The following is a 14,534-nucleotide window of genomic DNA, read 5'->3' as shown; positions in this document are numbered from 1 at the left end:
AAAGGTTCATCTCAGTTTATTTATGTCAGTAATTCATTCAAAAACTGAAACTAATACATTGTATAGATCCATATATTATATTATACAAAAGACCAATTTAGAAAAGGATTTTTAATATGGAAATACTGACATTCTGAAAAGTGTTCATCTGCACTCAATACTCAGACTTGAACTGCTGAAAATTGACTTTTCCATGTTGTTCTAATTTATTGAGATGCACATGTAAGTCATATTGACGGACATTAACCCTCTAATGGTGAATATTGTTATTATTATCTAATATTATCAACAAAAACAGACTTTTAATTATAAATATAGGCGATCTGTGACTCCATGCATGTAACCATCCAGGATCGTCATCCAGCTCTTTGTGTTTGAGTTTTCAGCTGCTAAATGAGTCATTAAGAAGATGAATTGATCGGGCTCGTGGAGCAGGAAACACCGATGACAAATCTGATCTCTGGTGCCAGCGTTGCCGGGGACGATCCTGCAAACAGACGAAACACAAACAAACAAACTCAGGAAACATCCTCTTTAATTTAACAACATGTGCTGCAGATACTCAGAACACAACACGAGTGTTTCCAGAGGACGTTAAAAAAAAAATAGACGTACCTGCCCTGGATGAACTTGTGTAGATCTATTATGATCACATAGTTAAAGCAGATATCATCGGCACGGCCGTTTCGGCTAATGCTGTGTTCAAGGCAGGCTTTTGAAACCGTAAGTTACAGCTTCAAGTCACAACTACGACTTGGTAGCGTTCCAGGTAACCCGTAGCTCGTGTTTTTACCGTCCTGTTGTCTGTGAAAGTTCCCTATAACGGCCACTCGTAACTTCCGACCCGTGAACTCGTACCAGATCGAACTGGTATGACTTCACAGGAAGGAAAAACACAAAGTACGAGTTTCCTTGAACGCACCATGAGTTAGCAGCCCCCGCCCTTGTCAGGCATCAATTGGTCCTCGTGCTACGTCACCACATTCACGCGCATCCCTTGGCTGCACACACAGCCCTTCATGCCGTTCTCTCCCCTCATTGGATAACACTTGTATCCCACAAGGAAAATTTTCTCCTCGGGTTACAGCAGAGCAGAGTGATGGAGAGACTCGTGTTTAGGCTGAAATACTTCATGTAAGTGATTGCTGACGGAAAATAGGACTATTTAGGACTTATATTAACAAAAACATTCCACTGATATCTGCTTTAACCACGCTTAATCACAAATTAATCACACTTTTTTATTTTTTTATTTTAACAAACCCTAAGGGACAAATATGCTTCAAAAACAGTGATAAATGAGGCATTAGAAGGAATTAATGTATAATTATCAAGTAAACTGAGACAACACTAATATTATAATAAATGTATAACAATACCTCCAGTGCTTTTAATTTGAAAAGCCCGACAGAAACACATTATTGCAGTACATTGTCCCCTCGGGGCCACCGTAGCTACACTCTGGACCAAACTAATGACATGCAACATGTTAATTGGCAGCTTCGTCGACCAGGCTAGCAGTTTCCCCCTGTTTCCAGTCTTTATGCTAAGCTACGCTAACGCTGGCTCCTCTTTAAAAGACAAATAAGGGAATTTTTTTCCCAAAAACGTCAGACTTTTCCTTTACAGAGACGTAAACAAAGATCATTAAAAAAAAGAAAAACTCTGTGATGGTTTTAGATGTTGTGATAGAACAGATTCAGATTTTTTTTTTTACATTAATCAGGTTTTAATGTGTGTTTTGAACCGTGTGTGTGTGTGTGTGTGAACGCACTCACCGTGGCTGTGGTTGGTCTGAGTGGCTAAAGGCTGATTGGGCGAGACTGGATCGGACCGGACTCGTCGACCAATCAGTCGATTAACCAGCAGCAACGACAGAGCAGCTTGCCACTAATCAATCGCCAAGTGCATGCAATGGGGAGGGGGGGGTCGCTTCTTCATCTTCTTCTTCTTCCTCCTCCTCTTCCTCCTCTTCCTCCTCCAGCCGCCATTGATTGTGGTTTGTTTTTTCTCGGTTGTTAACGACTGAACTCTCCCTTTCTCTCTCTTCCTCTTCCTCTCTCTCTTTGCTGTTGAAGCTGCTCATTTTTCAGACGGAGCTTTTAAACGTTTTTTCTGCTACATTATTCACCATAAAACAGATTTTTTTTTTTTTTTTTTATTCATTTAATTTATTTATTTTTTTGTAACTCTCTGTGACGCTCAGAAGTGTTTTCTCCTGCTGAGACCGAGGAGAAAACGTCTGAGCCACAAAGAGCTATAAAAAAAAAAAAAAACTAAATAAGTGACTTGTGTGGGGGGTTTTTTTTCTTCTTTTTTTGTAAATCCAGGCTGTTGTGTAGATTTGTCGTCTTGGTTGGTTTATCCAGTGGTTTGTTCGTTGTGTTTCGTGCTTTTGCTGTATCTTTCTGTACTTTTAAACAGCTGTCGTCACCTGCAGTTAAAAAAAAAAAAAAAGAAAAGATCGTCCGGTCGACGCTTTTGTCCCGTTTCTGTCGTTTTGTTGTGTTTTTGGTGAAAGTCGTAGTTATTATGGATCAGGGGGTTTGTTTGTTTTGTCTCCATGAGGCGTCGGAAGTCGTTTCCAGTTTCCTTTTATTAAGTCCATTGATCAGTCATGTGACCGATAAATCACCATAAATACTGTAAATTATGTAAAACAATAGCATCATATTAATCTTTACAAAAAAAGTCTTGGATAAAGAAAATAATATTAATGAATAAATTGGATTTAATTTCTCAAAACAAAGCAGTAAATTCTGAAATCTTTTAAAATATATATTTTTTTAAATTGCAGATTAACATATTTTAACACCCACATTGGCCCTGATATAAGATGATGTATTATAATAACATGCAGAACTCTGATATGTTTATTTTTTACTTTTATTTTATTATACATCACAAAACAGTGAAAAATTGTTAAAATTATCCAGAAACCCTAGAAGAAAAAAAAAGAGGAAATGCTATATGGATGTTATGTAGCCTAATATTAACATGTGCTGCTGTGACCGTCAGCTCTGCATTTAAACTCAGTTTTACTTTTGAATGAAAAATAAGAGCATTAAAGGGACAATATGTGACATTTACCCCCATCTAGAGGTACGGTTGCATGTCGGCACGTATTCTTGCTGTTGCGTTTACGTAAACTCGGGCAGAAGTCAGAAAAACAACACACGCTGCATGTATCAGGATAAACAAGCCTCTATGTAAACAAACGGTCCGCCAGCACGAGGCAAAACAATACAGGCGTGACAATATGTTGTCATGGCGATGTTGTATTGTTTACCTGACCCACGTTTACGGCTTTCTCTCGTCGAGTAAAATAACATCCAGTCGGTTTGCCGACGCCGTCACTCACGGCGTCATTCAGGTGTCTGACTGCACCTGAAGGCAACACCAGTGCCTCCGTCCTTCCTCACACTAGCCTACACGGTGGTGACAGTTTTAACAGGCGCTGTCTGGAAAACTTTCTCCCCGAGCCGAGAAGCTCCGGCGGCCCGAGTTTGTGGTTACTGACGGCCACGGTGACACTGAACGTAAAACATGGCGATTCAACATGGCAGAGAAGGTTCGGTGAACCCCCCCCTGTATGTTTGTAACAACTTGTAACATCTCATTCTAAGGTACGAGAAAGCGCTCGTTTGTATGCGGGCGCGATTCCACTTCAGTGAAATACGTATTTATGAAAGCGATATTTGATTTTTGTCAATAAAAAGCCAATAAAGTCCCATACTGTCCCTTTAAAAAAAAAAAAGTTAAATTAATTTTCAGGTAAAAACGAGCTAAAGGTTTTTTCTGAAATATATTTTACAGATAAAAGCCTGAATTTTAACAAACAGAGGTTGTAAAAGCCACAGAGTTCATCTTATATCGTCTTATAATTGGGCCAATAGAGTTGTTTTTTATAAAGTCGACATCATCTCATCGTCTTTTAACGAAGTCTCCTGATTGTTGTGAAAAATATTTCTGTCTTTTTTCTATCTGGGGGAGAAAAATAAATCCAGACTAAAAGTCATTTTGAAACGTGTATCGTGTAAAAAGTTGTGTTTTCCTGTGGAGTCAGGTCAGTTTGAGTGGAGTTCAGGGGTTAGAGGTGTGAAACAGACTCTGGTTGATCAAACCTCTCTGAGCTTTGTGGCCCTCGCGGGTTGCCGTCTCGAGGCTCGGCGGTGGCTGATGTGTAAACAGTTTTCTTCCTGTGGCATCATCATCATCATCATCCTCCTCCTCTTCCTCCTCCTCCTCTTCCTCTTCCTTGTGTCATCACGGTCCTCCCATCACTCCCATCACCACCTCACTCTGGTTTTGTGTTTGTCGTCATTTCTACGGAGTCGTGAAGCCGACAAAACGTGGGACCGAGTTTTCAGACACGTCAAAGGAAAAATAAATAAATAAATAAATCTGGATACATCATAAATAATATTGTTGAAGAAACAAAGGAAATGGAAATTAAAAAGAAACATGAAGCTTTACACTTCTCTTCTAACCTTCAGTCAGTTTGTATATAATGTAAAATACATTTTATTTATTTTTTACTTCATTTTATTTTTCTGCATCTTTATTATTAAAACGTATTAGTTTTAGTTAAATTGTTAAATTTTAAAGCAGAAAAAAGTGTTCAAAGCAAAGATATGTTCCCCATTAGCGTAATTGATAATTGATATTTTACATTTGATACAAGGGGTGAGCGACACATACATATACATATACATATATACATACATTATAAAATGTAATAATGAATAACTAATGATATTCAGAAAATATTTTTTATTCTTCCTCCAAATTTTTAAATATGAAAAAAAAGTTATCAAATGTCTTATTATTATTATTATTATTATTACATAGTTTTGCTGTATTACATTTGTTTTTCTTGTTTGCTGTATATTGAAATTAATATACGATTTAGTTAACGTAGCGCCACCATCAGGTCGACTTGATTGAACTGATTGGTGGTGAGAAGAAAAGTATAAAGCTTCGTGTTTTTTTGTTGCAGTTATTTAATATTATTCATTCATGTGTTCAGTCTTTTAATTATTTATTTATTTTTAACATGTCTGGAAACATTTTTCTACATTTTGTCAGCTTTGAGCCTCCGTACGTTTTCTTTCCCGCTGTTGACGATCTCTCTCCTCCCGTCTTTTTTTGGGAGTTTTTGATGTTTTTCCTCCTCCTCCTCTTCAGAACGTTTTTAGGTTCAGTCACACGTCACGTCTCGCTCCCACCTCCTCCTCCTCCACCTCCTCCTCCTTCACCTCCTCTCTCCTCACAGTTTGTGTGTTTTTTGTCTTCCTTAACCTTCCTGTGTCCTTTAACCTTTGACGTCTTGCTGCTCTTCCTCTCCGCCCGTAGGGTCAGTATTGACCCGGCCAAACGGCAGATGGCCAAAACAGGGCCTGTCGTCCCTTCCACCCAGGGAGGAAAGACCCTTAGTAAGTCTTCTGCCCTCTATCAGCCTCTCCTTCCTTCCTTCCTTCCTTCCTTCCTTGCTTCCTTCCTTCTCGTCATCCTTCCATGTTTTTTTTTCCTTATTTTTTCAGGCCTGTCTGTCGTCATTAGGGCTGGGACGATATGTTTTTCTCCCGATTCGATTCTTCTACGATCTTTTGGATGGTGATTCGATTTAAATTGCGTTTCTACGATATTGCCGATTCTCTCGATTTTTAGTCTTTAGCATTTTTAACATTTATCTGCACACAAATACTGTAGGAGCCTATAAATTAACATACTCCATTATAAAGTGAACTTAAACCCTTTTCAAAACCTGGACTCTCTGTATGTAAAAAAGCCTAACAAATGCACATTGCACAATATTTAAAAAAAATTCAAAAAAAAAAAAAAATCGATTTAAAAATCGTCAAAAAAGATATCGCGATATTTATGTGAATCGATTTTTTCTCCCACCCCTAGTCGTCATGTCATACATTCAGATATTCTTTCTCTCTTTCTTCCTTTTTCTTTTACTTTTTCTTTTTCTTGTTTGTTTGTTTTTTTTTCTTGTTTCTTGTCATGTGTCCATTGAAAAGAAAAAAAGAAAAAAGAAATTCCTCCGTCTCCTCAGATTCCCCCCTCGTTTTTTCTTTCAGATTCAGGAGCGGAAGATATAGAGAGTTGTAGGAAGATGAAGATCTAGAGTAAGGGCCTCCATCTCAGTTATGTGGAGGGACACTCACCCCCCCCTCTTTCTCTCTTTCTATTTCTATCTATCTCTCTTTCTCTCTTTCTCCCTCCCTCACCCTCCTCGGCCTTGTGGTTTTCACAGCCTCTCTCTGACTGACCCGGGACCAGCTGTCAGTCCTGTCTGTTCACTCGTCCTCCTGTTTGTCAAAGTCTGGGGAGTTTCGGAGTCACTTCCTCCTCCACCCGTCCTGTTTTTCCTGTTTCTCCGAGAGCAAAGACAGCGTTTAATTTATCCCTCTCTCTTTTTCTTTTTTTTTTAATCTAATCACTCCTTGTCTGTGGTGATTCAGACTTCAGAGCACGTTAGAGGAAAACTTTACCCGACGGATAAATATCCTGTTTTTCTTCTCTTCACTTTATCACAAGTTAACTTCAAAAAAACAACAAACATCTGTCTCGGCGTCATCGGCTGCAGGAGAAAGGAAAATAAATCGTGACGAGGTTAAAACAAAAGACGACGAAGTGGAGAGAAAAGATGCTTCATCACATTGACGCATAAACCGGATAAATATAGAGCTGCACAGTTACACTTCATCCAATATTCAGATGTTTTTTTGAGCTGCACAATGTTTTAAATAAAGGGTAAAAATGTGTCCCAGCGTTGTTGGATGTCGTGTTGCTACAGAGACGCTGCAGACAACTAATCATATTCTCAAGATTTAAAAGGACGAGTTGGTTTGGTACAAGACCAACAAACATCATATCATCAAGTTTAGATTTTTCCTTTTTTTTTTTTTTAATTAAAATGAAAATCACAATGTGATGATGTTTCTTGCAGCTCTGATATTCAATGCTACAGATCTACAGAAAATTCAGATAATTATTTATTTTCCAAACTGTCCATCCTGTCGACTTTTAAGTCCTAAAGCTTTGTTCGTTGAAGATGTTTATTATATTTTCATTCATCACCAGTTAATCCAGCGATCAGAGCAGGTTTAAATGAACCTGAATCAACATCATTTTTCAGTCTGAACCGATGGATTTAACGTTGTGTTGACGATTGTGAACTCTCGGCCGACGTTCCCTCGTCTCTTCCCTCGTTGATCAGTTTTAATTAAGACAAACAAATTGAATTTGCTGAGTCGCTTCAGTTAGAGACGGAACATTTGGTTTTATTTTGTAAAGGCCGAGTCGCAGCCAGTTTCCTGTCGCGGGGAGCGTTTCCCATCAGGCTGAACACGAAACGTTGTGTTGTCATTTTTCTGAACGTTATGGTCGTACCTTTTTAGTTTGTTTTTTTAAGTTTTTAGTTTCCAGTGTTGACAGGAAGTAATTGTATCAATATTTTAAACTTTTTTTTTTTTTCACTTTTTTTTTTTCATCAATTTCTTACAATCTGACTTTGAAATAAAGTAAAACAAAACAAAATGACAAAAACAATTTAACATCAAATGATTACATTTTGACAATTCTACAGTTTATTTAATGAATATAATAAGTTTACACAATATTATTTACATTTCTGTTACCAAAATTAGGAGTTAACTAATTTTATATCAAATCTAACGCATTTTTATTTAAGTATTAATGTATATATTTTTTTAAGGTGAGGTAATTTCTCTTCCTGAGTCTTTCATTTTTAAGTTTTCTTTACAAACTTCATCCTAAGAAAAGCATGAGATGCAGCTGAAAGCTCTGGAAAAGGACGGACTTTAAGTTCAGATTTCAGTTTCTTAAGTCATCTTTTAAAATAATTTTTTTATTCACATTTCTCATGTTGTGATAGAAACAAGTTTAACTTAAGTAAACAGCGAATAAAAAGAAGAAGCTTTGGACTTTGAATTTAAACAATTTCTCGGGGGGAAAAGTATAAAATAGATAAAAATGAAGTAAAAATGAGACGTTGGAGCTGCATCGTTGCATCAGTTCCTTTAGTTTCTGCTGCAGCTTTTTCCCGTCGACTCTTTTCTCTTCAGTCTCCGTGGGGGTTGTTTGGTTGTTTTTCTTTCTGTCTGTCTGCTGCTGTTGGTTTCCGTTTGGGATCACTGTCACTCTTTATTTCTCTGTCTCATGACTCTTCACTGATCTTAATGGAAGTTTAAAACAAAACAAAAAAACTTCCATGTCTTGGTGTTTTTTTATTTTTATATTTTTGTTTTGTTTTGCGGTGGTGGCTCTTCCTCCTCTTCGTCGTCGTCGTTTCACCTCCTCCTCCTCCTTCTTCTTACTACACGTCACATTTTCTCTTTTTTTTTTAAATAAAAAAACAAAAAAAGAACACTGGAAATGATCTTGAAGTTGTTTGTCGAGCACAATCCACATCTCTTTTTATATTTTTGTTGTTCTTCTTTTTTCCCCCTCCTCCTCCCTGTCCGGTCGTCTTCTCATGTGCCTCAGAGTCTCAACCGAGTTTGAGAGAAACGGGAGACTTGAGGGCTCAAGGTGAGGTTAACTGCCCCTTTGCCCCCCCACCTCCCTTTGCCCCGCCTCCCTCAGTTATGTTGGTCCACCTTTTTTTCTTTTTTTTTTTAAATAAATGTAGGCTTCAGTTTGTCCTCAGTCTGTTGCCGTACTCCCTCCTCGTTGCTTAGGAACCCCCTCGCTCTGCTTTGTCTCCTGGGATGTTTCAGACAAATTTGGAAACATGTGTGTTGCATTTCAGCTTCGCCTTCTTTTTTTTTTCTTTTTCTTTTTTAAATCAATAATAATAACGTTTTGCATGGCCCTGTTACCCGTGTGCTACTCTGTTAGCATGGCATGTTTTTTATTCTTTGACAATGCTCTTAATAATAATACCCAAACAAAAAAAACAAAAACAAACCTGCCTTTAATCCAGCATGGATGTGTCCAACCCCAGTTTCACTACATTCACAGTCGCATAGTTCAACTTCTGCAAAAATCAATCTTTACAAACACTAGAAGGTTGTTTAAAAACTCTTTAAAGTTATAAAATATCTCCAGATCCTCAAAGACTCTGAAACATCTGGATAAAAGATATAAAGAGTTTAACTCTTCTCTTGAATTTAGACCGTTATAATTAAAGAAAAACATTATTTTACATGAAAATATTCTGGAATTGAATCATCAATTGGTTGATCTATAAATTATTTCATTAAAGTAATTAATTGTTGTCTTTTTTTCAAGCACAACCGTAAATATTTATATATGTTGAATTATTAAGAAAGACTCAAATTTGTATTTATATTTTCTATTTTTCTCATAGTTTCTCATTCTTCTTTGTTTTGTGTATTTATATGTATTTCTATTTTATTTTTCCAATTGAATAATGTGTGCAGAAAATAAATTTAGAAAAATAAAATTTGTCGTCTTTGAGGATTAAAGAAACAGAGTAATTAAACGACCGTCTAGGTTCTTCAGAGGCCGCTGCATATTTATTTTTATAGGAGAGCAGAAGCTTAGAGTGGAGAAACTCACAAAATGTAGTCGCAACACACGACTGAAAAAATAAAGTATTTGAAGTTAAATTATTAAAATGGAATAAACAGAAAATTTGATACAATAAAATGTTTAATAGTACCAATTAGTTGATCAAATCAGTTATTATTTTCCATTTTAATTTTTTTAACAACACTACATTTTGTCCCTTTTGAGCCTCCGTAGCTCGGCCCCTGTGCTGTGAATGTAGTGAGATATTTACAAACTGGGATTACAGAGTGTTTTTGGTGGAAACAGACTCCAGCCACAGACTCAATGCTTTTTCAAATTTAGTGTAATTTCTTTCTCTAAAAGCTGTTTCTGTTTAATGAAACAAAGAATTAAAAGTTGGAACAAAGTGGCTGTTGAGTCTCTGCATCCACCAGACACTTCTTCACACACCTTGTAGCGCCACATTATGTAATAACGTTTCATTATATAATAATTTTATAAATTTTCACCTCATGATGCAATGACGACGCATTTTGTAATGATCCGCCACGTTTTGTGATAAAATTCTTGAACGCAATATGTAATAAACTTGATTGATTGATTGATTGATTGATTGATTGATTAGCTTTAATATCCCCAAGGGGCAATTCGGTGTACAGCAGCAGTTAGCACAATAAACACACCAGGTAGAAATAATCATATAATTAATACATAGCAATAAGAAATACCAAAATACATCATAAAAAGTATTACCTACCAATACCAGAATACATCATAAAAAAGTATTACCTACAAGTTACCAAATCGTCAGCTACAGCTGATTCAAATGCCGCTTTTGTAATAAGTTATGTATTCCACCAAATTATTGCATTTCCTTCATAAAAAATGCAATACCCGCATTTTGTAATAATTTGGTGCATTATGTAACAACTTATTACAAAATGCGGCAAAGTTTATTACATATTGCGTTCAAGAATTTTAATACTAAATGTGGCAGATTATTAAAAAAAATGTGTCTTTATTACATCATGAGGTGAAAATGTATTACTTTATTACATAATGAAGCGTTATTACACAATGTGGCGCTGCACAAACCTCCATCTGCAAAAAAATCATTGAAACTAAAACTGTTTCTGTGTCTTTTATCCTCTTGTCCCGACAGTCGCCATGTACCTGGGGATCAAAAAGGGGAAAATAAAGACAGTAAACCCCGCTCCCTCAGATTCACTTGGAGTATGAGGACCACCAGCTCCATGGAGCCTTGCGATATCATGCGGGAGATTCGCAAGGTGCTCGACGCCAACAACTGCGACTACGAGCAGCAAGAGAGTTTCCTGCTTCTTTGCGTCCACGGGGACGGGCGAGCCGAGAACCTGGTCCAGTGGGAGATGGAGGTTTGCAAGCTGCCGCGTCTCTCGCTCAACGGCGTCAGGTTCAAAAGGATATCCGGATCATCCATCGCTTTCAAAAACATTGCTTCCAAAGTTGCCAACGAGTTAAAGCTATGAACAAAAGGGTTTAAAAGTATACATATATATATCTAGAAGTATTTAAGCTGTACAATCATCCAAGTAGCAGTTTCCAAATGTCTCCTTTTTTAAAAAAACAAAATACAGAGTATGTATTGAATATTATAATGTATAGATTAAGGCTTTTGGCAATAATCACTGAATTACCTACTAATATCTCAGTCTATTCTGGCCACACGGGGTCGACATAAATGAGTTGAATATGATTTGTCATGCTGTGAATGTGGACAAAAAAAGCATTTCTAGTCTTATTTATTTCTTTTTTTTCTCTCCTGGAAAAAGAAAAAAATTAAGTAGCATTTTGTTTTCAGTGTAAATAATGTATCTTACTTTCAACACAGCTTCACTGCAATACTCATTTTGTTTTTTTGTTTTTTTTGTTTTTCTTGTTTTGTTTTTTTTTCTTTTGTATTTCGTTAAAACGTAGGGATGACGGGGGAGTCCGTGTAAATGCCCACATGGTTACTGAGGGTCACTCATGTCTCAATTAAAGTGTCTGTCAACTTGAACGTCCCGTCTCACGCTGATCTTTTTTTTTATCTGGACTCAGAGAGAAGATGTGAAACGACACTGAGATGGTTTATGGTTCTTAAATACACTAATATTTGAACAAAGTAAAAAAAATAAATCTTCAATAAACACAACAAAGTGTTTCACTACATTTCGGAAGGAAAACTTTGTGTTTTGTTGCACATTTTTGTTTTTTACACATATATACGACCAAAAATCTTAACCTTGTAAAGTCTGAACCATGAAATAATTGTCAGAAAATTATAGAAATTTTGAAATTGGACCCTTTATTGGATCTTCTGACAAATAATTAAAAATATATATATAAAAATATATATATAATTCCAAAAAAAACAAATTGCATAGAAAAGTATATACCTAGATACATACATTTTTAACACGGTTCTATTATAAAATAAGTTATGAAATATTAAGTACCGGTAGTTTTACTTTGCATCAATGCAGTAACTATTCCTATTGAAATTTCAGTGACAATTTTAAAGTTTTTCTTAACGAGAAAACACATTTGGGTCACTGACTGAGAGCGGCCATATTGGATGTCCCAAGTGAAGGCCCCCTGGTGGATTATCTGATCATTGCAATGTATCTGATTGTATACATTAGGAAAAAAATCACAGTGAGGATGTCGAGGTCTCAAAAACTCATGTATTTTCATGTATCAAATTTAATACAAATGGCGACATAGGAGATATTTCAGTTATAACAAGGAACATGTGTCTTTAGATATGTGCTTTTATTGTGAAGAGGCTTTGAATTGAATAAACTTCCTGCTACAGAGCCGTCCACCAGACACTTCTTCACACACCTTGTAGCACCACATTATGTAATAACATTTCATTACGTAATAATGTAATACATTTTCACCTCATGATGTAATAAAGACGCATTTTGTAACAATCCAACACTTTTTGTGATAAAATTCATGAACGCAATATGTAATAAACTTTGCTGCTTTTGTAATAAGTTGTTACGTAATGCACCAAATTATTGCATTTCCTTCATAAAAAATGCAATACCCGCATTTTGTAATAATTTGGTGCATTAGGTAACAACTTATTACAAATGTGGCAAAGTTTATTACATATTGCATTCAAGAATTGTATTATAAAATGTGGCAGAGCCGTTCACATAGAATCAGTTTGAAAGAGTTTGTTCCTGTTGGAGACGGTGATGAAAGTCAAAGCCAGTTTATTGATTTTAGCAGCATTGATCCATTATTGTTTGACTCCTCGTCTTGTTGTGGGTCCATCCGTGAACATATCGGGACACATTTCTCCTTGACAGAAGTTTCCCATTAGTCCCAGCACACGTCTCGGTTCAACTTCAGCCAGAACTTTAAGAACTTCAAATCCATCGTCAGCCATTTCATTTTAAATAAACGGTCCGAAGATGTTCGTAGAGGAGAGAGGAGAGGAGGCGGCTGGGTGGACGAGGACGAGTTTACCTCTCGGCGGGCATCATGTCGTCGATGGACTGACCCTTCTCCAGCTTCTTCTCCATCTCGATCAGCAGTTTGGTTCCATCGACGACCATCTGCACCAGCTCCACCTCAGAGAAGCCCAGTCTGTTGGCGTTGGAGATGTCACAGACTCCGCCCACGACAGCCGTTTCCTCGCCGCCTGAGACCAAAAAAGACAGAACAAACATTAAAGGGATAGTTCACCCAAAATTCAAATTTCACTCATTATCTACTCCCCCTCATATCGACTAAGGGCTGGGAGAAGTTTCAGAGTCCTCCGTGGCTTCTCTGAGTTACAGGGGATCTCAGCGTAGCAGTGCATGTCCATATGACGGTTGCAAATGGATACCAACTGTCTTCGTAACAAAAAGACACACCAAAAAACATCCAAATACCTCCATGCTGCTCGTATGTAATGTCCGTCTTGTATTGAAGCCCCAAAATGCGAAATTGTCCCGAAAAAAATTAAATAAGTCTATATTCTTGAAGCTTCCGCTACAAAAAAGCTTGAAAAATAGACTTATTTAATTTTTTTCGGGACAATTTCGCATTTCAGGGCTTCAATACAAGACGGACATTACATACGAGCAGCATGGAGGTATTTGGATGTTTTTTGGTGTGTCTTTTTGTTACGAAGACAGTTGGTATCCATTTGCAACCGTCATATGGACATGCACTGCTACGCCGAGACCCCTTGTAACTCAGAAATGTCAATTTTGGGTGATCTATCCCTTTAAATACAGACCTCAGATCAGTCGCCTGCTGCAGGATACATGACGGTAGATCCAACAGTAAAGATGATTTTACCAATTGGTCCACTAATTCAACACCAGTTGAAGACACATGCGGTGTCTCAGTTTGATTACTTCCATTCTGTAGTATGTAAGTGCATTCACACTGACAAGTCTGTCAAAACACAGTGTATTGTACAAACAAAACAAGCTGGGAGATGTGTTGACAGGTCATAATAGCGATCCAAAATAAAAAAAGATTGGGTTTTTTTAACGGCACTAAGGCCCTGTCCCATTATACACACTAGATCACACTTACACACTTAGACATTTGGCGTCCGTGTTCATGTGCTTAGTTTAAGTGCGTAAGTGTGTCCCATTTCTCCAACGACCAAAAGTGCAGCGCGCTTGATTTGCACTTTACCCACACTTACCATAGGAACGCATCGGAGCAGTACAGTATTTGGCCAAGTATAAATCCCACAATGCACCAGCTAGAAGCCACATTTGGGCCACTTGTGCCACATCTCATAATTATGACTTTTTAATTACATATTTTATATTATTTTATCTCATATGGTTTAGGTTCGTACCAGCTCCCAATGTAACAGTCTCTTCGACGAGAAGATGTCGACCTTCAAACACGTTGTATAATTTAACTAATCCTCACTGTAGTATTCTAACATTCAGTAGATTTTGCGAGTATGAACATTATATTTACTCATTTGGAAAAAAAGGTGTTGGAGTTGCGTTGACATGACAGTGAACTAATGG

The 14,534-nt window shown here is 37.1% G+C and overlaps 2 protein-coding genes across 37 annotated transcripts in view; one reads left to right on the top strand and one right to left on the bottom strand.

Moving 5' to 3' along the window:
* The window catches only part of mark3a (MAP/microtubule affinity-regulating kinase 3a), a 73,403-nt gene extending 61,855 nt beyond the window's left edge, over positions 1–11,548 (top strand). For 14 of the 35 annotated variants that reach the window (XM_085768049.1, XM_085768041.1, XM_085768046.1 and 11 more), the window contains 2 exons: positions 8,521–8,565; positions 10,673–11,548. In XM_085768049.1, the coding sequence (XP_085624175.1) occupies positions 8,521–8,565; positions 10,673–11,018 (391 nt within the window). In that variant the 3' untranslated portion in view covers positions 11,019–11,548. Of the gene's footprint in view, positions 1–5,355; positions 5,436–6,089; positions 6,138–8,520; positions 8,566–10,672 lie in introns of all 35 variants that reach the window. The other 21 variants (XM_085768057.1, XM_085768051.1, XM_085768056.1 and 18 more) reach the window with 3 other exon arrangements.
* The window catches only part of LOC146963273 (creatine kinase, testis isozyme-like), a 205,431-nt gene that overhangs the window by 169,561 nt on the left and 21,336 nt on the right, over positions 1–14,534 (bottom strand). The window contains exon 7 of one of the 2 annotated variants that reach the window (XM_085767436.1): positions 13,010–13,189. In XM_085767436.1, coding sequence (XP_085623562.1) covers positions 13,011–13,189 — 179 coding nt within the window. In that variant the 3' untranslated portion in view covers position 13,010. Of the gene's footprint in view, positions 1–12,972; positions 13,190–14,534 lie in introns of those variants that run through there. The other variant, XM_085767435.1, reaches the window with a different exon arrangement.

The sequence above is a fragment of the Trachurus japonicus genome, chromosome 22, assembly GCF_045865225.1.
Source record: "Trachurus japonicus isolate A0001 chromosome 22, Traja_1.0".
Taxonomy (NCBI): Eukaryota; Metazoa; Chordata; class Actinopteri; order Carangiformes; family Carangidae; genus Trachurus; species Trachurus japonicus.
This window is presented reverse-complemented; position numbering and strand designations above follow the sequence as displayed.